The 22706-nt window shown below is 44.7% G+C and overlaps 4 protein-coding genes across 12 annotated transcripts; 2 read left to right on the top strand and 2 right to left on the bottom strand.

Annotated features, from left to right (window-relative positions):
- The first annotated feature begins 64 nt into the window (after positions 1-64).
- LOC148388914 (cytochrome P450 2J1-like) lies at positions 65-3443 on the top strand. The gene is made up of 9 exons (XM_088393772.1): positions 65-537; positions 885-1050; positions 1108-1260; positions 1390-1550; positions 1822-1995; positions 2054-2195; positions 2288-2475; positions 2548-2689; positions 2753-3443. The coding sequence occupies exons 1-9, from the start codon at positions 352-354 to the stop codon at positions 2926-2928; spliced, it is 1488 nt and encodes a 495-aa protein (XP_088249898.1). The 5' UTR covers positions 65-351; the 3' UTR covers positions 2929-3443.
- Positions 3047-9474, bottom strand: LOC148388913 (LIM/homeobox protein Lhx8). Of its 2 annotated transcripts, XM_088393778.1 has the most exons (9): positions 9416-9474; positions 8432-8520; positions 7153-7260; positions 5727-5852; positions 5413-5534; positions 4754-4974; positions 4395-4498; positions 4098-4193; positions 3047-3988 (listed from the first exon to the last, which is right to left on the bottom strand). In XM_088393778.1, the coding sequence occupies exons 3-9, from the start codon at positions 7213-7215 to the stop codon at positions 3761-3763; spliced, it is 960 nt and encodes a 319-aa protein (XP_088249904.1). In that variant the 5' UTR covers positions 7216-7260; positions 8432-8520; positions 9416-9474; the 3' UTR covers positions 3047-3760. The 2 variants fall into 2 exon arrangements, with proteins under 2 accessions (XP_088249904.1, XP_088249905.1); XM_088393779.1 differs by lacking the exons at positions 7153-7260; positions 8432-8520; positions 9416-9474 and adding an exon at positions 6636-6865.
- Positions 9475-10271: 797 nt separating this feature from the next.
- Positions 10272-16454, top strand: erich3 (glutamate-rich 3). 3 transcript variants are annotated; one of them, XM_088393751.1, is made up of 14 exons: positions 10272-10439; positions 11055-11148; positions 11360-11485; positions 11579-11650; positions 11708-11833; positions 11899-12027; positions 12109-12327; positions 12421-12601; positions 12698-12884; positions 12950-13098; positions 13170-13310; positions 13375-13659; positions 13870-14013; positions 14088-16454. In XM_088393751.1, the coding sequence occupies exons 1-14, from the start codon at positions 10420-10422 to the stop codon at positions 15953-15955; spliced, it is 3741 nt and encodes a 1246-aa protein (XP_088249877.1). In that variant the 5' UTR covers positions 10272-10419; the 3' UTR covers positions 15956-16454. The 3 variants fall into 3 exon arrangements, with proteins under 3 accessions (XP_088249877.1, XP_088249876.1, XP_088249875.1); XM_088393750.1 differs by having other exon boundaries at positions 12106-12327; positions 13378-13659; positions 14088-16453; XM_088393749.1 differs by having other exon boundaries at positions 12106-12327; positions 14088-16453.
- tnni3k (TNNI3 interacting kinase) lies at positions 12740-22627 on the bottom strand. Of its 6 annotated transcripts, none has more exons than XR_015862040.1 (26): positions 22480-22627; positions 22244-22352; positions 22085-22170; positions 21755-21852; positions 21582-21692; positions 21415-21513; positions 21215-21353; positions 20628-20772; positions 20460-20564; positions 20298-20392; positions 20087-20236; positions 19812-20027; positions 19525-19617; positions 19399-19456; positions 19134-19328; positions 18620-18724; positions 18494-18546; positions 18377-18429; positions 17750-17882; positions 17565-17674; positions 17387-17446; positions 17142-17311; positions 16957-17036; positions 16791-16879; positions 16054-16133; positions 12740-12878 (listed from the first exon to the last, which is right to left on the bottom strand). XR_015862040.1 is itself a non-coding variant. In XM_088393753.1 (25 exons), the coding sequence occupies exons 1-24, from the start codon at positions 22517-22519 to the stop codon at positions 16800-16802; spliced, it is 2583 nt and encodes an 860-aa protein (XP_088249879.1). In that variant the 5' UTR covers positions 22520-22627; the 3' UTR covers positions 16236-16372; positions 16791-16799. The 6 variants fall into 6 exon arrangements, 3 of the variants coding, with proteins under 3 accessions (XP_088249879.1, XP_088249880.1, XP_088249878.1); XR_015862041.1 differs by having other exon boundaries at positions 16054-16124; XR_015862039.1 differs by lacking the exon at positions 12740-12878 and adding an exon at positions 16273-16372 and having other exon boundaries at positions 16096-16133.
- Between the last annotated feature and the right edge of the window lie 79 nt (positions 22628-22706).

Here is a 22706-nt window from a genome sequence, read left to right as displayed (position 1 = left end):
TAACTTATTTACTTAGTTTTTTGGTTTCCACCTTTTCTCGCTTGGCCTGTTCCTTGTGTCAACCAACCAGCTCCGGGTGTGCCTCATTGCCACAAAATGTTTTTCCAAATTAAATTCAGCCCAAAAGACAAATTTCAAGCTTACGTTTAACAATATTATGAAACATCAGATACCTCAAGAGTGACTTTTAAAAATGACAACAATAATTTTGGTCAAACGTGTTTGTTTTGATGACTCTCACGTAGCCTGTGGGGTTGATTAAATTAAATTAAATTAAATTAAGCATCTGGGCGGTATTTAGAGGCACCACTTCGGGAAAGCCACACTAGCGGAACAGTCCAACGGGACATCATGTATAGCGTGTTCCTGGGTCTGAATACTTGGGGGGTGCTCCTTTTAGGTCTAGCCCTTTTCCTCCTATGGGCCACCTTTGGCAAAAAGGAGTCGAAAAATTTCCCACCCGGGCCGCTCGCCCTCCCTCTCGTCGGAAGCGTCTTCAATATTGCTGTCAAGCAGCCTCACATATATCTGACGCAGGTAGGAATTGACTCGTTATGATTTTTGGAGGCCTTGACTATGCATTGATTTTTTTTTTTTTTTTTTTTTAGTACATAGATAGGAATCATTAACCCCGGATTTCGATTTTGTGTGCCAAAGTATTATTTGAATAATCCAAGCTAAAACTAGCTGACTCATCACAATATAACTCATATTTTGATGTACTTCATTTTAATCATTCTCCCATGGTGTTATTTTTTTTTTCCTCGGGGGGGGGAACGAGTAAATACGTCTATTAAAAAATTGCTGACTGAGCTCGACACACGGGGAATATTGTCTCAGCATCTCAGCTGACCACAAGGCGCCATTGTCGTGTGCGTGCACAGTTGGCCGACACTTACGGGAACGTCTTCTGCATCAGTGTGGGACAAGAGAAGACGCTGTTTGTGTGTGGATGGAAGATGGTGAAGGAAGTCCTCGTGACGCAGGCTGACAAATTTGTAGACAGGCCCTACCAGGCCATGTTTGCCAGACTGTACAATCAACACACAGGTAGGACACACACACACACAGTGACAAATGAGAGTCAATTTTCACTTGTACCTTTAGGAGGGCTTTTGTGCAGCAACGGCAAGACATGGAGGAGGCAGCGTCACTTCGCCATGGGCACGCTACGTACCTTCGGCCTGGCTAACGGCATCACGGAGAGGACCATCAACGAGGAGAGCCAACACCTATGCCAGGCCTTGGAAAAACACCAAGGTGACCTAACATCAAATATTACAGATGAGACCTAGTGGTCTTCAAGTCGGGGATTTGAAGTTGCTAATTTTTGTTGAAAGTCAGATTTAAAGTCATCTTACCTTGTATTGCCGTCACCTTGGCCCTCAGGTGAATTATTTGATCCCGCCTCCGAGTTGAACAGCGCAGTAGAAAACATCATCTCTCAGGTGGCTTTTGGGAAGAGGTTTGACTACAGCGACCCAAAACTAAAGCAGCTGCACGCCACCATGGCGGAGATGATCTATCTGGAAGGTTCCGTGTGGGCCCTGGTGAGGGAACTCGGATGCTAACTCAAATGTTCATTATTATAACGGCAAAGAACTACTCTTGTATTCTGGATGCTAACGCAGATACTAACTCAGCTGCTAGCTTAGATGCTAATCATGACAACACATAAAAAACAGTTGTCCGAGCCGATGTTTCCTTGGTGGAGCTCTACAAGACCTTCTTGTGGACCCTGTTGAGTGAGAAGAATCTAGCACTGAAACTTCAGATGCTAACTGAGATGCTAATTCAGATGCTAATCATAACTTGCCGCAGCTCTACAATGCCTTCCCGGCAGTGATGAAGCGATTGCCTGGGCCCCACAACAGAATCTTCAGCAACTTCCAAGCCGTAGGGAAGTTCATCAACACCCAGATACAAATCCACAAGTTGGAGTTTGACCCCAGCAACCCACGAGATTACATCGACGCCTTCCTGGTGGAGAGCAAAGTAAGACGATGACATGTTGGAGATCCATAACGGACCCTGACTTTGTCTTTTCTGACAGGAGAACGCTAACAGTGAGCTAGGTTTCACAGAAGAAAATCTAATTCTGTGCTGTCTGGATCTGTTCCTCGCCGGAACGGAAACTTCCTTCAGGACACTACAATGGGGACTTCTCTTCCTCATCCAGAACCCTGAAATCCAGGGTGGGTTTTCCTCAAGGCTATGAAAGACACATCAAGTGGTGTTATTATGCTCCGGATATTAAATTGCAACAATTTTCCATCCTTTCTCCAAGACAAAGTCCAGGCGGAGATCGAGCGAGTGATTGGGCCGAGCCGCCTCCCCAAGATGGCCGACAGAGCCCACATGCCCTACACTAACGCGGTCATCCATGAGATCCAGAGAATGGCCAACATCATTCCTCTTAACGGAGGCAGAGTGGCCTCGACAAACCTGAAACTGGGGGATTATGTCATCCCCAAGGTGGGTTGTACAAAATAGTCTCAAGAACCCATACTGATTGGAAAGTCGGCCATCTTGGATTGTGGTTTACAGGGCACCACCGTGTTGCCCATTTTGACATCGGTGCTGTTTGACAAGAACGAATGGGAAACTCCACATACATTCAACCCTGGACACTTCCTGGATTCCGATGGCAATTTTGTGAAGAGGAATGCATTCGTAGCTTTCTCTGGAGGTAAGAAAGACGGCGGGCTGGATTTGGATGGTTTCGGTAATGACTGTCTTTTGTTTGCTTAAGGCAAACGTGCATGTCTGGGTGAGGGCCTAGCCAAAATGGAGCTGTTCTTGTTCCTCGTGGCTATGCTGCAGAAGTTCACGTTCTCCGTGCCTGAAGGAGTGGAGCTAAGCTTCGAGGGAATCATCGGAGTGACCCGCTCGCCGCACCCCTTCAAGGTCTTCGCTACAGCTCGCTGAGGGTGGAACATCTCATTTCTTCTTAAATGGAACTTGATGCAGCTTTTTATCCATTTAGCTATCCTAGACTTATTTAAACTGCTTATATATATAATTATTCAGGTTTATTACAGCTCGATGTTTGTGAAATTAGACATTTATTTTCATAAAAGACACTCGACATACACACAATAAATTACATTTGCAGACGCACCCCTTTTGCAATTGGTAAGCACATTCCGAGGACTGCGTTCAGAAGAGGTTTCACATATATTTATACATTTTGAGGCAGCTTACATGAATAATATTTCACGGTTTGCAATGATCGTAACGTTTTCACAAGTGATATGATCCGAACATAGCAAGAAATATGTTCAATCATTGTGTCATACATTTTTGCATGGCCCCATGATGACAATAAAACCTAAAATGGTGTCTGGTAGAAAAATGGCAGCTAACCTCTAATCAGCCACTGCACTATTTAATCGGGTGACTGTCAAAGTGAGCTATTTAGTACCACCATTTTTTTAGTACAATACAATTAATCTTTCACCAAGTGTTTGTTTTTTATACTTTTTAAAGCTCCTCAAATTTCTTCAATCTAATTTTTGGGCACTAGGAAAATGCCAAAGCAATATTATATTAAAATACAATTGAATTAGACCAAGACATTATACGGGAAATTAAAGCAGTGCGTTGTCGCCCTCTTGTGGCCTCAATTGGAAAATACAAACTGTCACAATTAATTTAGTGATTCTATAACGAGCCTCATTTTGTGAATCACCACACATGACACTGACATGTGACACGCATGATTTGTGAAGTGAAAAAATGCAGACCGAATGAAAAGCACTCACTCGTATAGTAGTTCATAAAAAGCCTGGTGCTCACTGTCGATGAAGGAGTGCAGCGCCGACAGCATGGACCCTTCCGGACCCCCGAAGGTGGTGTACTGCAGCTCCTCGGGGGTGGGCGTGGGCGGGGCCAGGCGTGCGGGTTGCAGGGAGGTCACGGGGGCAGCGGACGTGTGGTTGGGGCTCACGTGCTTCTTGTGGCGTGCTCGGCAGTTCTGGAACCACACCTGCGCAATCCAGTTCGTCTTTATATGCACAGTAATGATCATATTTATATTCATAAAGTTTGATTATGATTATGCTTGTTGTTTTTGTTTGTATTATGTTTGCTTGAACCTGTATGACTCTTCGACTGAGGCCCGTCTGCTCGGCCAGTTTCTGCAGAGTCTGAGCATCCGGGTTGTTGTCCTGGGCAAATTGCGCCTGCATCACCTGCATTTGTAAAAATGGGGTTAAATAATATAATACATTAAAATCTGTAATAAATTCATACAAAAAATAGGTCTTTAAATAGCATGCGAAAATAAATGATGTATTTTTATAATTTTATATATAATATTATAATATATATAATATTCTGTATTACACACGCACATGTAACTCTAAGCGGGAATTTTATTTTATTTTTTTTACCTGCAGCTGGTCAGCAGTAAAGCTGGTCCTCGCTCTCTTGGATGGTTTGGGCTGGCTAATTTCTTGTTCGGTGGGCATGGCACCCTCCATATTGACATTGCTGCCTGCAGTAATCATAACAAGGTTATTCATATTAAAAATAATAAAAAATAGGCACCAAAATTAAAAAATAATAATAATAAAATGCTATATTTAAGAGCCGTGCATGTAAACTTACTATTTTATATGCTGAGTCTAAATCTGCTCTCTTCTTTATTTTAACATCAGACATGTTATAATAATATGTTAGAGGTGTGGTGGCCATTTGGAATTTGCGAAAAATATTACCGGACCGACAAATATATTCATTTGCAAATGACCTTTATCGGCGGCCCTTTTGAGCTTGTCCAGCATGCAGTCGTAGTGGACCCTGCAGAGCACCTTGTCTTCCACCAGGGCAAACTCCTCTCCGGTGGACAGCTGGCGCTTACACGAGAAGCAGGCGAAGCAAGCCAGGTGGTAAACGTTGCCCTTGGCGCGCCGCACCCAGTCGGTGGCGTGGATGTGGCGGCCGCAGCACGCGCACCACGTGCCGAACCTTCTGCGACACAGGCAACAAATGGACGTCGAGATTCACGCGCTCACCGGAAAATAATACATGAGGAAATTTTTATTTAAGTGTATGTAAGATACTAATAATGATAACAGTAGATTAATAGCATATCATTTATTCATTACTGTTATTCTACAGTGGTTAGAAAAAGTCTACACACCCTTGGCCAAATGTCAGGTTTTTAAAAAAAATAAAATACCAGAATAAATAATTTCAAAATATGTCGGACTATTAGTGTGATTTAGCGTCCTTGATTTGAATCTTTTCGGAGGAAAGAAAATTAATTAAGAGATAATGTGCACAAGTGTACACACCCTGTCATGCAAGTGTTTAATATGACCCAATCGCTTTCAAATTTGTGTTAAACGGGAGCCGCAGATGCACTACTATTTAAAATAAAATAAAAATAAAAAAACAAAGGTTTACCTGAAGTAATCCATCTTGCAGAAGACTTCCTTGTCTTTAATGTAGCAGCTGGTGTGGCCTCCCAGCGCGGCCTGGCACACGCTGCAGCAGAGGCAGCGCACATGCCAGGACAGGTCGCTCACCTGTGCGCACACACACACACGGAACACACTGTTTATTTCTTCTCCGGTCCTGTGAGGCATGAAGGCGTGCAAACCACAATCACCCTAAAGCTGTAATGAAAATGCTCATAAAAAAACAACTTGGATGTATATCAAGGCGCGCACACACACATTCCGAAACAACAAAAATGGCGAAGCAACGTGAGAAAATACCTTCAATAAATATTTATCAACAATTTCTTCATTGCAACTGGCGCACACACACATGCTGGCGGTGAGAAGCGGCTCAGCGGACATGGCCTGCAGGCCGGAGCGCATGTCTTCAGCCACAACCTCCACCTGCAAGTGCAACAAAAACACAAGATAAATAAATATTAAATGAATTTCATTTGATATTATTTGGGGATTAAAGATTTAAAAAAAAAAAAAAACAGCAAATTGGATTATTGTTAGAGTTGTGCTCAACTCAAAAGAAATTGTAATTATTACAGCAAAATGATCTAAGTGCCTTAAAACATTGACTATTATGTTATTGATTAGTAAGATTGACTTAATATTCCATAATTATAATTAATAGGAATACAATAGAATTTCACTTATACTTTATATATTAAAGTCCTGAATCCTGAATTTTGAAGTCCTCACTCGCACATCAACTCAACTCTCTCCCGCTTAAGCATCTTGGACATAAAGGTATGCATTATTATTAAAAACAAATTAAAATTGCAAACCCAATAACCCATATTGGGAGCAGAATCAGTTAGTTGAAAAAAAGTTGCTGCTAAGAAGATTTTGAGCAAATTATATCTTTACAGATTTGGGGAAAAAAATATTTTATATAGTATATGTATAATAATAATATATATATTTAATATTTAAGTGAATATTTAATTAAAAATAGACTCCTACTTTTATCTTTTTAAAATGATATAAATCAAAATATCTATGCTGATGTCAAGTTTAATTTTTTTCTCATGACTATACCCGGTTGTACGTGCACTAAGTTGTTAAGAACATTCCACATGGAAAAATAGCATCCATAAAATAAAATAATAGCAACAATAAAAAGTATATTTTTGCCCTATTTAAAAAAAAAATAATAATAATAATCCCCATCCCTACCGTGTTGTCTTTGGAGTCCTCACATGCACACATGTCCGTGTTTTTATTTTCCTCTGCCCTCCGTGGCTGCGCGTCTCCTCGCTGCCCGCGTGGTGCGTTCAATGACCGGCGCTCTCGCCATAAATATCATCAACTGGCCGCTCACTTGCTCACCATGACGACGCCAATTGCACATTTACAAAGAGTCATTACTTGGACTAACAGACGACACTTGAGCCGACCCTTCTCCCCCCCACCCCGCCCTTTTACCGATATTACATCAAAAGGGCGTTGATTTATTTAATAGCAGCGATTAAAACAAGTCAAAGTTAAAAAAAAAAAACATGAAGTGGTCCCATTAACTGCTCGAGTTTTAACAACGAGGGAAGCTAGGTGGAGTGGGTGCTCGCAGATTGCAGGAGAGAGCAATTAAAGTCCCAATATTGAGCCAAGCCGGATCCACGAGGCAGACCCCCGACCCCGCCCCCCCAACGCTTGACCCCGGGCCGGCCGAGGACTTTCATCCCAACCGACTCACCTCCTCGCCGGAGCCTCCAGCCAGGATGCAGCGTTGAACTTTGGTCTCACTTTTCCAGCGCATGTCTGTGGCTTCTTCTTCTTCTTGCCGTCCTACCAGAGAGTGAGCCTTCCCAAAGGAGGATCATAATTCATATTTCACATTTCATATGTCGCCTTTAGCCACGCCCGCCCACCCAGTTGCCTGCCTGCCTGCCTGCCTGTGTGGTTTCTTGCAAGCGTGCAAAAAAAAAAAAAAAGTTGAAGAAAAACGCAGGTATGAGCGGCTGGAAAGGACAAAAAGAAAAAGTTGTTCTTTTGGAGAGTTTTTGTGGTGACGTTTGAGTGTGAATTACAGTTTAGGTTTTGGGAGGGGAAGTAGTTTTTGCTGTTTTTGTGTACATTTTTTTGGGGATGAGAGATTTTATTGTTTGGAGTTTTTTGCTGTGTTTAATATTTTTATAATGTTAGAGTGAGCGTTTTATGGTGGCAGTGAATTTTTTTGTAGAGAGAGATTTTTGTGAGATGTTTTAAAATTCTGAAACGGGCTAAAAACTTTTGGCTAGTCAGCTTTTTTATTTTTTGGGGTGAATGTGAATTTGGCAGCAAAGTATTTTTTTCAATTTCCACGATTCATTTTGAAGAATTTCTTCTGCTCTTTTGAAGACGACTGCTACAAAGATAACATACTGTGACTTTTTATTTTTCCTGTCTCTTTATCACCTTGCAGGAGGTCTCGGTAGCTCGCAACCCGCATTGGCATGAGGCTCCCTATCACATCATCTCAGGAGGCCTTTAGCAGTCCTAGCATGCCTCCTGGAAGATGTGTCGCGTTCCAGCTGGTGCCCATGAATGCTATTTATTTTTTTAAAATCAGATAACGCGTTCTCAACCGTGCAACCAACTAAAACCTCGCTCAGATAGAACGGAGGTCAAAAAGTGACAAAATCGAGTGTTTTATCATCAAAAGAGCAGACGTAGTTAGAAGCCCGCATGTTGCTCAGATCCCAATCGGCCGCGTGTAGCGTTTTGCGGGCTACGGAGCAGACAAAAACAAGGTGGACAAAACTTCTCCGAGTGTCTTGTGACATCACGTCTGGATGATGCAGCGTGTTACGTTATGAACAGGGAGGAAGGAAAGTGTAAATAAGATGACATGTATGGATGAGGAGTTGTTGTGGTCACATGAGGGTCTGTGGGCATCACAGTTTGCCAGTGGAATTTCCTGATCTAATTCCATAACATCTTCACAATTTCCCCACTTGAATGTTTTATTTGCGAGAAAAAAAAGAACATCATACCAGATGATGTTGATCATGGGGCTGCTTTGTATCACCAGGACCTGGACAACTTGCTGGGATGGATGGAAGCAGGAATTCTGCAGACAATCCTGAGGGAAAACATCAGTTTGTGACTTCAAGAGAAAAATGACTTCAAGAAATCGCGACAGCGCTGGCATGCAGCAGGCCTTTTTCCGAGTGAAGAGCATTTGACCTCTGAAGCTTTCCTTCCACTCCGACTTTGCTTCATCTCGTTTATTAAAATCAGGTCGACAGGTTGAATTACAATTGACACTCGCAGATGAGCGTGACCTTTTCTCCTTGCTGTAAATGGCTACTCGTTGAATCTGAAAGGGAGGAGTGCCGGGTAGGAGGGGGCGAGGGGTGGGTGAAGACCATGGGTGGAAATCACAGCGGTGAAAATGGCAGTGAAAGAGGGGCCTGATTGCGCCGGGACGGCGCGAGCGGGAAGCAGCATGCTCGGCACCAATCAGGGCCACATGCGGGGGGAAAAAAAGTGCTCTTATCAACAAGTAATGGCCCACTTGACAATCACACAGGCACAAAACGGCTCTATTTAACACTGATTGCAAAAACTCAACCCCCCCCCCTCCTTCCATCACCAAAAGTGCAGGACCCCCAGGGACCTTCCCCCGTCGACAGCCAGAATCTTTTTTTTTTTTCCTCCCTGAATGGAATTTATAATCATCCCTCTTCTTTTTTGGTGGCTAATTGTTATTTTAAGGCTTGCCGACTTGATTACGGTGTTTAGCGGGCCGGAAGCGCATCGGTCTCAATTTCCAACAGCCTCCGACTGCTTGTTGACGGAAGTTTAAACAGGCCTTGTGGATGGATGGATGGTGTTCAAAGACTCGATCTATTTCGTTAGCCCCTCTATGACGTTCTACATTGATTGTTAGCATTGAGCTAAGCAGACATTTCAATGACAAAGCTTTTAATAGTTTGGTCTTGGAACCAATTAAACTAGTGAGTGAAGGTACGTACCACTATATGGTCATTTTGGCACACCGGTCGTCCTAGTGGCATCTCAAGAATGAAACATGGCCGCACTCGGCTCAAGTTTGATACCTAAAAAATAAAAAATCTATTAGTCAGAGGCAGTAAATTAATGGTACGATTCCATATACTGCAATATAATATCATACTCCTAGATTTAAATTTTAAAATTCACTTTTATTGATACTGTTGGAGTATTGTATTAATCTAAATATTTAGTTGTACTCATAATTCACTAACAAAACAAGATTGTAATTTTCCTTATGTCCTCTAGAGGACAGTATAAGACCTGTGTACCACAAACTGGACTGCTGTGAGTTTTTTTGTTCTTAATCTTGGTCACGCATTATTTATTGTGTTTTGACTTCACTAAGAGTATCGATGTAGATTTAGTAGCAGATGTGGCAATAAAAATAATTACATGAATTTCATTTTGATAAATTATCATATTAACACCAACAAGGTGTGATATCATGATTGAATGTTAGTAAAATAATGCCATCGACACAATCTGCAGCAGTTTGCAAACAAAATTGAAGAAAAACAAATCACCAGGGATGCTGATGTGCAAATCGTGTTTTGCTAATCGATCACTTTCGCTCTTAAGTTAAAGGAACAGTTCCAAGGGCCAACACTTGTAATTCTGAAGGCCCTGCGCAGGTTACAGTGGCATAGCAAACACATAGAATAAATTACTCCAAGTCTCCAGAACAAATATTACAACTGAGGTTGTAAATGTAGGTCAGTGCTTCGGGTGTCTACTTTGATGCCAGTGGGACCGCGTCTGTGTGTGCGCGTACGTGCGTGTAAGTGGAAACCAGCCTGGTTGGCAGCATTGTCACGTGGTCTCCCATGGCAACCGCCCAGTGTCACCACTTCTACACTAGCAAAAGTAAGGCAGCGACTCCGGTCGGGGATCAGATGAGAATTTGGTGCTCTGTCACAACAACGCTGCCGTCCATCGAGCCAGCTGAAGGATTTGAAAGAGCACCATGAGTCACTTCAACCCGGGGTATGTGCTACTTGATTTGCTATTCTACGTTTTTTTGCGTGCGGCCTTCTTTGCGGGGATAATTTGGAGAAAAGGGCCTTTCAAGCATGAGCTGCGCATACAGTTAGCTATCTGTAAAATTGGATTTACTAGCGATGAGCACGTAGCTTTATTTTAAGGTATCGGGTACTCGTGAAGGATACCGATACCAGGCCACAGATACTGAAATGAAATGAAATTTGAGGTTATAAGTGGTATTGGTGGGTTCTCACGAGTGAATATCCATAGAAAAGAATGGTGGGCAAGAAAAATAATCTAGGGATGGGGTGAATGATCAACAAAGGATGTGACCTGTTGGACGGCCACGCTTCATTAAAGATGTTCTCAAAAGAGCATCCGGCCGTCAAGAGCTGCACAAAGCGACACAGTAGCACATCAGAGACAATCCAGGTTGCACAATAGAGAGGCGAAGAGGGTCAAGTGTGCCATCCCTTCAAATGACTGCATGTAATCAGACACCTTTTTATAAAAAAGAACGGCAGCTAAAAGATCCCAATGGAAATTAAAAAAAAAAAAGTTTCTTCTTATTTTAGAGTGACGCAAAAATATGCTTTGTTTTATTTCTCTCCATCCCAGGCTCATTTCAGCCTACAACAGCCTGACGGACAAGCACCTAAGCGGCTACTTCAGCAGTACTCGCATCAGGAGACATTTGCAGAGAGCCGGACTGGTATAGAAATAATTTGTTGTCGCCAGGGAACCTCTTGTCATAATTTATAATGCACAAATTATAACAATTTTGTTCGACCTCTATTTTTGGTGTAATTCCAATGTCAGCCACTAGATGGCGACACATTATTGTGTTTCTCTGTGTAAATATGAATGCAGGAAGTATTTTAACATAATTTTTTTGCTATTGAATGTCAAATTGTCTTCATCAGATCACCAGGAGCGGGCGCATCGTTCCCGACAAGGAGTACAAACACAAGATACTCCAGAAGGCGCACCAAAAACATGTCCGAGAGTGTCTGGCCCAGGCCATTTTCCTCAAGGTGCTAGAGATGGAGGTGGGTGGGGCGGGACACGTTGTTCCAGACACAAAACCGATTCAGACAGCGAGGAGGGACGAGCCATACTAATTGGCTCCTCATCCCTCGCAGCGTCTCCATCAGATGGAGATTAAAAGAAAACTGGAGGAGTTTGCCAGGAGGGAGCGAGTGCACAAGATGAAGGTGAGTCATTTGCATCTTAATGGTGTCTACGTCACATACCGTGTGATACTTTTGAAGGTGGCGCGGACAAAGCGATTTGAAGAAGATGTCCAGATGATGTCGCCACACCCACCCGTGGGCGCGAGGGCTGTCCGGAAGCAACACTCAGGACCTGTGGGCGGTCATTACGCATCTTCAGAATCTGTGAGTCCAAAGAGAACTAATTGAGCAACAGTGTTCCGCTCCCACCTTTGATTTCGTGTGCGCAGCCATGCTCATCTCGACCCAACACGGCTCCGGGAACGATGCAGCGGCCCGCTCGCTTGAAGCCGATCCGCAGCGGCACCAATAAACGCCGCTCCGCTCATAAAGTCAATCAGGCGTTCAGCGACTGCACCGTGAGACCAAAACAAAACACGAGCAAAAAGTAAAACACGATTTCGGAGGATATATGAAATATTTAATACTTTTTTCAGAAGGACAGAGAGTTGGGAAAACACGAGCCCACCGCGTGGGATCCCCCGCCGGGCGTCTCACCTTACTGTCTGCCGGTCATCAACAACTTTGTCACGCCGTTGCCTCCTGCCACCAAGAAAAAAAACAGGGGACCCGGTTGCAATCCCAGCGGCACTCCAAGTCTCAGGGGCGGCCGCCGACTACGCCCTGCCACCACCTTCAGTGCGGTCGACACCAACGAGGTCTGTTGTCTGGTTCTGGAAAATGAATCCAAACAAATGTGAAATTCGAAAAGTGCGAAAGAAACGTCAAGCAAACGTGTCGTTTGACGACAGGAGCGGTCCCTGGTGAGGATTTCTGAGCCCCAGAGCAAAGTGCGTGTCACCATGGTGTATTTTGGCAAATCTGTGCATCTCTCTCATGACTCGGAAGACCCGAGGGACGAGGTCAGAGTGTTTCAGCAACACTGCGGAGGAGAAAACCTCTGCGTGTACAAAGGCAAGCTCCGTGAAGGAGGTCAGTGGTGAGAGATTTGTACGTCATTAGCTTCATGCTAACATAACGCGAAATGGAAATTAGCATTGATACAGAATGTCATGTGACCCACCTCAGAGACATTCCAGTTCGTGTCGAGGCGACATCAAGGTTTCCCCTTCAGCTTGACCTTCTTCTTGAACGGGCTGCAAGTGGAGCGTCTCAGCTCGTGCTGCGAGTTCAAGCACCGGCGAGGCCTCCGATTGGGCGGCAGGCACGGACATTTTGGCTTCAGCGTTGTGGAGCGGGCCTCGCCATGCTACAAGTGAGGAACGCCGGTTAAACTACAAAATGGCCGACGATGAAAACCCTTGATTGAATGTGCTTTAGGTGCATAATAGCGATGGGGCTGGACAAGAAGCCTGCTCCCCCTCCCATGAAGGTCCAAGATGCCAGAGGAACCTTCAAGGGGGCCAGGAGCACATCCCACTCAGGACGCGAGAGCACTCCATCACAACAAGAGGACAAACACAGAGATGGTATGATCATGATGATGATGAAGACGTGTTATGTACCAGAAGGGCTGACAGGCAATAATCTCATCGAGTAGATTACGACGAGGACTTTGAAGGAGACGACGACATTGCTGTGGAGGAATCCAATGAAAAGAAAGCTGCATCTCCAACCGGTGGACCTGACGCGCAGCCTAAAGATGAAACTTCATCAGACTCTGAGGATCACAATCAAGATGGTGGGCTGACTCTTGAGTTTGTAAGAGATGAGAACGCCAGAAACCATATCTAGTATCTTCACAGAAGACGACGACACGAGACCTCGTTCAAGTTCCAGTTCCTGTGAGGAGAGCGACGTCGAGGTCGTCGCCAGAGAGGACGAAGAAGAAACCAAGGAACTCCTCCAAGCAGAAACTGTGGATGAGGAAGAGGAGCAAGCCAACCCAGAAGACTCCGCAGCCTCCGAGTCGAGCGCCGATGTGGACGTCTTGAACTCGGGCCAGAAAGAACAAAGCCAGGAGAGATCAGGAGAGAAATCAGAAGGTCAGGAGACAGAAGATGAGAGCAAGTTGGAGGAGCCGGAGAGGGGTGAGTAAATAGGAGTGACCCCCCCCCAAAAAAAATCCTGAATCCTATTTTCATTTCTGTGTGCACACATTTGCATGATCTTTTGACTCCAATTAAAGCTCCAACATCTAATCGAATTTCAGTTTCCTTATTGGGTGTCTTTCTTTCTTCGAAATGTTCTGCAAGTATCTGACAACGATACATCTGCTATGCATCTTTGTCTTTCCCAAGCCAAATCTGTGCAGGAGAAGCTCGCCGAAGCCATCTTGAAAGAGTCGCAGCAGAGTTCCGAGCCAGAGCTGAGCGACACCAGCACCGAAGAGGAGGAGACGGCAGTGCCGCCTTCGGAGCAAGGCCAGAAGCTGGAAAAAGACGGTATGAAATTGAAATCCTCTCCGAAATATTGTAAATGCTAATTGGAACCTCTTGGTGTGATTTTGCGGAAGCAGTTCTGGCGGAGGCTCAATTAGAAGAATCATCTGAGCCCAAAGAACATGCTGAAGCAGGTCAAGAAGAACCTCATAAGGACGTGAAGGAAGGCGATTCTGAAGAGAAAATGGAAGAAGGCAATGAGATTTTAGAACCACAAGACAACACTTCAGCTATCTCTGTCAATGTTGATCCAGAGGTGAAGCCAGGTAGCGAGACAACAGAGACCAAGGCGGAGGAGACTGCTGGAGGATCAGGATTAGAAGCAACACCAGAGGACCCGAGCAGGTTGGAGACAATGGTTTCTCAAGGAGATCTGAAGGACGAAGCGTCGGGAGATGTCCAGGCTCCTAGTGAAGAGCCAGATGATCCAGTGGAGAAGTGTGAAGAAGATGGAAAGAAAGAGGAAGAACAAATAAATCCACAGAGTGACACAAACCAGGAAAGTGAAAAGGAGGGAACCATAGAAAAGACTGGCGAGGATGCAACACAAGAAGTGGCGACCGTCGATGAAGCTGAGGCAGAAGAATCAGAAAAAATGGAGACAGACAATTGTGAGGCTCTCAAAGTGAAGAGCGCAGAGGACCAAGTAGTAAAGGTGGATGAAGTTGAAGAAACAAACGAGGAAGACGAAAGGGAAAATGAAGCAAGTGCAGACAAAGATGAGGAAGCCGGGACTGCTCAAGCCAACGAAGGGGAAGAAAGCAATAAAGCGACCAATGAGGAAAATAAAGCTGAAGATTGTCCTGATAAGGATGAAGAAGAGAAAATTGCTGAGGCCGAAGTAAGTCAAGAAACAAACCGAGCAACTACGGATAAAGAAGAAAGTAAACCAATGGAAAAAGTCGAGAACGAAGCTGAAGGACTTGAAGATTTGACAAACAAAGACGACGAGAAAATGACAACTTTGGAGGTCAAGGAAGGACAAGAACTTGACAAAACAACCACAAATGAGGAAGAAAGTGAAGCCCTAGAGAAAGACGAGAGGGAAGATGGAGCTAAAGATGACACAGACAAAGAAATGATTATGAATGAAGAAATAAATATGGAGAGTGAAGCGAGATACAAAGACGAGACCGAACAAAAAAAACAATCGACCGTGGAAGATGAGAATAAATCTGAAGACAAGAGTGTCACCTTTGACCCTGAAGAAAGACAAGAATCAGCTCAGGACTCACAGGAACAGGAGAAACCATCAGAAGCAAACTTGCAAAATGAAGATCTGAACGTTGTGACGGAGACTCTAGGTGTCTTTCAACAATCAAACCCGACCGAAGAGACCATAGCGGTTCTGAGAACCGAAAACGGTAAAAGGAGTCACGTTGACAGAGAAAACGGGGAGACGTCGGGTAGAGTTGACTTGATCGAGGAGCCAGATCAAATCAGACAAGACCTCGATCTTGAGAAAACCAAACAAGCTGAGAAGCAGTCTTCCCAAGACCCGAGCCAGAACCTGACCTCCAAAACGAGGTCTCCAGGGCCCGAGGCCAATACAGAAGAGGCAAGCAAGGCCTCAGACGAAGGAGCAAGTGTGCTTCTCCAACCTCAGTCAAATATTCAAAGCGCCAATCAGCTCTCCAACGAAGAAAGTCCAGACGCGCTGGCCCGGGCCAGCAGTGCCGAGCTAGTCACCAACTGGCTAAGCACGCATCAAGCTTCCAAGTTCTTTGAAACCTTTGTTGAACCTCTGGAAGACTTCAAGGACTCTGATGCGGGTCCTAGCATGGAGGCCAGACAATCTTCAGAACCTCTGACAATTGTTGAGGAGTCATCCCGTGAGGAGGTCGCACGAAAGCACTTGGAAGGAGAAGCTCAATCCTACCCTGAGAGACGTCCCATTACGGACGACTGGGGCATGTCCAAATCCAACTTGGCTGTCACGCATTAATCACAAAGGAGATGAGTTGTGATGGCCACACACAATGTTTACAAAAGCAAAGAGGCTCGCTTAATGGGAGGTATCAAATGCTACGTTGGGGCTCTTACCTGCAAGCAGATACTCCGGCTCGAACCAATTAAATAATTCACGGCGACTGGTCTCCGAGGATTTGGCTTACCTGCGCACACTTAGACATGAAGTGCTTTCATGATTTTGGCTAGATGAGAGCTAATGTTGCATCACAAATGAAAAACTTTGCGATAGAATGATGAAATCTGTGGTAAGACTGTTTGTTTACTCGTAAATAAATTATTTATTCGCCTTACTATCCTCCAGTGTGGCTTTGCACGGCTTCATCAGTGGTTTGGCCATTGAAGAAATAAAAATTGACATACAAAGTCATGTGTGTTCATTCCGAATCCCCTCCTGTACAATTTAAACAAATTATAGCATTTAAAAAATATTTAATATCGTTAAAACACTTTTTTATATCTTAATGTTTGTTCTAACTCTCAAACTTTCCCACAAAAAACAACAAAAATGAAAAAGTATAACTTTAGATGTCTCTTCCTCTTGCTGTTGATTATACTGCATCTCTTACACTACAGCTCAGTGCTGCCAAACATGTTGTGGCACAATGTGGTACTACACCAAATATGCGCCACTATAAACTCCAACTTGCCTGTATACTGTAAAAAAATCTCAATTACAAATCTGTGAAGCAAACTCTATACACAAAATATAATCACAGATTTTACTGACTAGTTTAAGATATAAAAAAATAAAACACGATGAATACAGAAAGTTAAGGCTCGATTTAAAAAGAACCATGAGTGCAAACTACCACAAGTTGTTAGTTACTGTCTTCAAAGCTGCCGTTGCTGCTGAACGAGGAGCAGAATCGCATGGTGCTCATTGGATCGGACACGTAACCTGCAAAAAAAAAATTAAAAATGCAGTCTCAGATAGCTAAGATAAAATAATAAAGCAAATCATATTGAATAGCAAACCGTTGCGATCAATGGGGGAAAACTGCATGCTCCTTCGTACTTCCTCCAGCGAGAGGCCTCCGGATGCACGTCTCCGCTCGCTAAAAGCCAAAAAACAAACTGATTTACAACACTTGCTGCTCTTTGTTGTCCGTTTGGTGTCCAAGCGACTCCAGCTACCACCATCATTAGCATCTTCTTCTCACCTCTGACTCCAGAAGGCGTAGGCTCGAGTATTGAGCGCGTACTCCAACTCAAACCTGGACCGCAGCGCAGCCACATGACCCCGGCTGGGCCCGGCTCTGGCGAGAAGACAGTCGGAGGACGACGAGGGCGACAAGGAGCCGCTGCTGTTACTGGAAGCGGGTGACATCAGCTTTGGCCGCACAAACACACAAATGTGGTATTGGCACACTTGTTGACAAATATTGTCCAGAATTCCAAAGTATACCTCAACGTTACATAAACACTCTTCCAGGTTGGTGACCACCTCAGAAAACTCCGGACGGTCCTGAAACCAGATGAGAAAGCACAAAAATGATTGATTCATCTGCAACTAAGATATTTTGAATGCAAATTATTGTTAACTATGAATATTCAAATGATTGTTTTATAAAAATATATATGACCTCTGGACATGCGTTCCATCCTCTCATCAGAAGCGCAGAGATGGGCTTTGGGATCGAGTAGCCGACAGGAGGTCGGATGTGATGGTAGGCCATGTCTGCTGCTGCGGCAGCTGAGGACCAAAAAAAATAAACACACTTTCACATTTCTGTATTCTTGGCGAAATATGACATGAGGGAAACGTTACCAGGCTTCAAGTGTGCAAAGGGAATCTCTCCAGTCAGCAGTTCCCACAGACAGAGGGCGTAGCTGAACATGTCCGCCTTCACCGAGTAGCGAGTACATTGTGTGAAGACCTCGGGGGCCATCCATCGCAGGTTCTTAAAAAAAAAAAAAAAAAAAAAAAACAGAAACACACATTTGACAACACACACAGGCAAAGTCGCTATGCCAAAAAAAATGCATTTGCGTCAGGGTAATTAATTTCCTCCAACAGGCGGCTCTCCAGAGACGCAACACACTTGGCGCTAAACTGCAGGCTAAGCACTTTGGCTCGTGATGAATCATCACCCCGAGACAAAATCTGCATGAAGGCAGTTTGGTAATTGATTGCAAGTGCGGGCAGGCCCCAAGCTACACGTTTAAGCCTCAGGAAACTTCGATGGTGGGCCGTATATTTGCTACCTGACTCTTCAGTGGGGGAATATAAAACTTGAGCTTCCTCTTCATACCTTGTCACAATTTTAGAACTGCTATATACATGGTTCCAATGTTAATTTAAATTAAATGTTCACACCAACTGTCCGGTTTACACTGGCAGATGAAGCAACGGAGGCTGAACTCTGATTGGTCGAAAAAAAAAACAAAGACTTACGCCAGGCTGTTTGGTCATGTTGTCTTCGTCCACAGATTGGAGGAATCTGGACTCTGCGGACAGAAATCTGTGCTTAGCGGGGAAAGTCACTCCATCAGCCTGACAAACAGGTTTCACCTCCAAAATCAGCCACCACGGCGTGACCGTCCTCGTAAAGAAGAATATTGTGACTGCAAAAGAACACACGAGTCAGCGATAACCTTAAAGGGTCACGGCTGGGCCATGTGTGTGTGAGAGCCATGCCTGTTGAGATCTCTGTGGATGATGGGCTGGGTGAGGTTATGCAGGTACTCCATCCCCTTGGCCACATCCATGGCGATGATGAGCTTGGACTGCAGATCGATAAGCCTGTCCATTGACACATCATTAAAGCGGCAGCAGCTTAGCACCGGATCAATGGCTTTGCTAATCACACACACGGCTCTTAACATCCCTCGGTCGATACGCCCGAGTGCACCTGGGCACACTTGATCCCAATCGATGAGCGTTGAGACTTAAGTGGAGGAATTGGGGAGGCGTTGCTTCCAGGGGGGATAATGAGACCGACTGTGCAAACATGTCTAACTCTAAGATATAAGTTTCCTGAACACAAATGGGGCTGCAACACATGTAGACAGACAATTAAAACATACTTAAAGGGATATTTATCCTCTGCAAAGAAAGACTAAAATGACTGAGGGGGTCTCAATGTATAACAATATGTTTGGACTATACTGCCCCCAGGTGGTCAATGATGAAAGCGCTGCCTCCCCCTCACCTCTTCTGCTCATGCAACAGCGCGAAGAGCGAGCCTCCTGAGATGTATTGGGTGACGATGGCAAACTGGCTGGGGTCGTCTAGACAGGCGCCCACGAACTGGATGATGCAAGGGTGGTTGAGGCGGCACAGGATGGACACCTCTCGGCAGAACATGTCCACGTCCGACTTGGAGCAGTACGTGTTGGCTCGGTAGCTGAGGAACGACGGCCCAAGTGTCAGAAAACAGCGAGATGGACGAGAAAATGCTTTGTGTGGAGTTTTACCGTTTAATTGCAACTATTTTGTTCCGGCACTTGCCTTTGTACACTCTGCCGAAGGAGCCTGTGGGCGAAATAGCGTTTTATGATAATATTGTAAGAATTAATGTGAAAATAAATCAATAAAATTACCAGATCCAATGATTTCATTAAATTCCAACTCGGAGAGCTGAAGATGGAAATGAGAAGGCAAGCTGGCTCTGAGTAGAAGAACCTCTGCTTTCTCTGAAACAAACATGTAATTCAACATTCACGAGATGAAAGTGTAACTTTTTTTTTCCCCCTGTGATAAAATATTTTATTTATTATATATATATATTTTTTTTCATCTAGTTAATTTTGGAAAAAAAAGAATAAATAAATAAAAACTAATTATAAAAATAATTATAAAAAATAATTATACTGAAAAATCCCATTACCTTTCGTCATGCTCTTGATCTTCCCCAGCGGCGACGGCACAGAAACGTAGGAGCCATCTGGAAGACAGTCGCCAAATTTAGCCGCTCGCACATGACCGTTAGCGCGGTTCCCCCGATTCCGGATGGACTCACCCCCTCCTGGCTGCGAGTACTCATTGCAGGGAGAATCATCGGGACGCTTGTAGTGCTTCAGCAAAGTGACGATGGCGTCGTGACCTGCGGCGCCAAGCGGGATTGAGTCGAGTGTGACGGGCGCCGTGGTAGAGGTTGGTCACCTTTCTCGTAAGCCCACATGAGGCAGGTCTGCTCATCCTTCTCCCCGCTGGAGCGGCTGGGGTCGCAAGCCACCAGGTTCATGTCTGCCCCGTTGTCCAGCAGGAACTGCACCAGGCGGATGTGGCCGTGGAAACACGCGCTGTGCAGGGCTGGACGAGCACAAGGTTGAACATGACAGATTTTCGGCGAGGTCCACCTCAGCAAAGTCACCTGTGTGTCCATCTCTGCCTTGGTGGTTGATGCTCATGGCATTCTGGCTCAAAAGAAACTTGACCATCTCCAGGTCTTTGCCGTAGGTGCAAGCACTGAGAAGCAAGACGAGAATCCATCAGGGCTTTACTCTATTTGAAGAAATACGGTAAAGGTCGATACCTGTGCAGCGACGTCTCGCTGAAAATGTTCTCCTTGGTGAGACTCTCGACACCAGAGAGCTGGATGATCTCCTTGACGACGTCGTATTTGCCGTTGTAGCAGGCCCTGGACGGGAAGACGGCACGTGAAAAGGCGGAACGACGGGGGGAACGTGACGACGGGCTTTACAAGTGTAACGGCGTGTCCCCGTAGATGTTGGTGGCGTGCGCCTGCACGTCCAAGTTGCCCTGAAGGAGGAAGCGTACCACCTCGTGGTGGCCGAAGCGAGCGCAGAAGTGGAGGGGGACGTGGTCCTCGTTGTCCTGCGCATTCACTGCATGCACGCAAGGAAATAAATAAATGTTGATATGCTTTTAAAAATCCACTTTTTACACATTTATTTTATTTGGAAAATGTGTGTGTGTTGTAACATTTAAAAATGATTATACAACTGTGTGATAGTTTGTAACGTTGAAAAATAAATGATGCGGTACCATTTTACCTTTGAAAATAAATCCTTTTGTACAATATTTTGCAACATTCAACTTTAATAACTGAATAAAAAATACTGTAATATCTTTTTAATGTTAAAAAATAGTCGCCTTTATTTTAATTTAGCAAATAAAATGTTGATAGTAATATAATAATAATTCAAAACAATAATAACAAAAAATATACAACATTTAATAAAAATATTGGACAACCTAACCTAAACTAAAACATTCCCTCCCTCTCACTGTTCCAATTTATTTGAAGAACTTGAAAGAAAGTCTCACCGTTAGCTTTCCCCCCTTCCCCGACGAGAAGCGTGATGATGTCCAGGAACCCCTTGGCTGCGGCTAGATGCAATGGCCGGTCGCCCACCTCGCCACTGGCGTTCACATCCGCGCCAAACTTCAGCAGTAATTTGCTGAGCTAGTAAAAAAAAAAGGTGATTATTCAAAATGTTTCAGTTCTGTATGGATATCGGTTTTACCTGCTCGTTGCCGTTATAGGCGGCGATATGCAGCGGGGTGAAAAACACAGCATCCTGGACATTAACGGAAGCGCCGTGCTGGAGGAGAATATCGGTGGCCTGCAAACAAGTGCTAACTCAGCAAAAAATCCCGTCGACTGACTCTGGTCGGCTTGACGTTCTCTCACCTCCATGTGTCCGGCCAACGTGGCGACATGCAAGGCGGTGAGGGCTCCGTAGCCCAGCTGCTGCACGTCCGACCCCCCGTGGAGGAGCGCCGTCACCAGCTCGCCGTTGTCCTGACAACAAATCCGACAAGTTCACCGTTGCCCGTCGTTCGACTTTCCCAATTTGGCTTCACCTTATACGCGGCCAAATGGAGCGCGGTGAATCCATTCTTGGTCAGTCTGGACGGGCGAAGACCTTTGACCATCAAAGAGCTGATATGTTCCTTATTACCTGGACACAAAATAGTTATTGCAAAAGTCTACACACCCCTGTTCAAATGCCAGCTTTTTGTAGTTTAATTTATTTCAAGTGCCTCAGATTCATGCCAAGTAAAGTTCAGCTGTTCTCTTTTTCTGACACAGCATTAGGTCCACACGAGTAGATTGTCCTTCAATGAGTCGCCAGTGTTGCAGCGTAGTGTTTTGTTGACGAGTTATTAATAGAGTGCGGTGAGCGCGCATACCTTCGCACACGCAGCAGAGATGCAGTAGGGACAGGCCTTTCTCCGTCCGGTAGTTCAAGTTCACCTTCTGGAAGGCCTCGTCGGAGCTGAGGCACAGAGGGGAGAAGGAAAAACATATATATCAACATGGCCAGGCCCAGAATGTAAAATAAAGCTCACCTGAATGCGAGTTTGAGATCCACGAGTTCGCTTTCTTTGAGCTGGAGGTCATCTTCCAGCTTCTCCAGGATGGCGGAGTATGACTCGCTCACCTTTTTCTTCCATTCGTCTTAAGTGCAACACAAAGTACTTCAGTGTATGAAAAGCTTAATGTCAAAAAAATTAAATCGTTTTAAATTTCCAACACTGTAGCTGTGCTCTTCCACTGTAGAAACAATAATAGTATTTGACATTACCTGTACACGTCTGTGACGGTCTGGATTTGTAGTTCCCCATTGACAAGTTCCCGTGTTGAGTCTGCGAGCAGGCCGTGAGTCATACAATCACTACCTCCTGCCACAATTGCACACATCCAGATAAAGAGGGGGGATCATGGCGGGGGGCTAAAAATAATAGCGGCCCAACAAACGCCGACAACTGATCTCCCTTCATCGGCGTGACACGTGAGCGCGTGTCTGTGCAC

This window comes from Syngnathus floridae, chromosome 13, assembly GCF_059516105.1.
Source record: "Syngnathus floridae isolate MCC-2025c chromosome 13, RoL_Sflo_1.0, whole genome shotgun sequence".
Classification (NCBI taxonomy): Eukaryota; Metazoa; Chordata; class Actinopteri; order Syngnathiformes; family Syngnathidae; genus Syngnathus; species Syngnathus floridae.
The sequence above is the reverse complement of the archived record's forward strand: the minus strand, read 5'-3'. Positions and strand labels throughout refer to the sequence as shown.

Excerpts from the sequence above, each read along its gene's own strand:
- tnni3k (XM_088393752.1), bottom strand. The coding sequence starts at position 22,519 with ATGGGGAACTACAAATCCAGACCGTCACAGACGTGTACAG. Across the intron at positions 18,547-18,619 it reads ATCCACAGAGATCTCAACAG|TCACAATATTCTTCTTTACG; the intron begins GCATGGCTCTCA and ends GTTCTTTTGCAG. Across the intron at positions 17,883-18,376 it reads ACATGACCAAACAGCCTGGC|AACCTGCGATGGATGGCCCC; the intron begins GTAAGTCTTTGT and ends TTTTTTTTTAAG.
- LOC148388913 (XM_088393778.1), bottom strand. The coding sequence starts at position 7,215 with ATGCGCTGGAAAAGTGAGACCAAAGTTCAACGCTGCATCCTGGCTGGA. Across the intron at positions 5,853-7,152 it reads CTGGAGGCTCCGGCGAGGAG|GTGGAGGTTGTGGCTGAAGA; the intron begins GTGAGTCGGTTG and ends TTGCACTTGCAG. Across the intron at positions 4,975-5,412 it reads TGCAAGATGGATTACTTCAG|AAGGTTCGGCACGTGGTGCG; the intron begins GTAAACCTTTGT and ends CCTGTGTCGCAG.
- erich3 (XM_088393749.1), top strand. The coding sequence starts at position 10,420 with ATGAGTCACTTCAACCCGGG. Across the intron at positions 11,149-11,359 it reads ATTTGCAGAGAGCCGGACTG|ATCACCAGGAGCGGGCGCAT; the intron begins GTATAGAAATAA and ends TGTCTTCATCAG. Across the intron at positions 13,660-13,869 it reads GTTGGAGGAGCCGGAGAGGG|CCAAATCTGTGCAGGAGAAG; the intron begins GTGAGTAAATAG and ends GTCTTTCCCAAG.
- LOC148388914 (XM_088393772.1), top strand. The coding sequence starts at position 352 with ATGTATAGCGTGTTCCTGGGTCTGAATACTTGGGGGGTGCTCCTTTTA. Across the intron at positions 1,261-1,389 it reads GGCCTTGGAAAAACACCAAG|GTGAATTATTTGATCCCGCC; the intron begins GTGACCTAACAT and ends CTTGGCCCTCAG. Across the intron at positions 2,690-2,752 it reads ATTCGTAGCTTTCTCTGGAG|GCAAACGTGCATGTCTGGGT; the intron begins GTAAGAAAGACG and ends TGTTTGCTTAAG.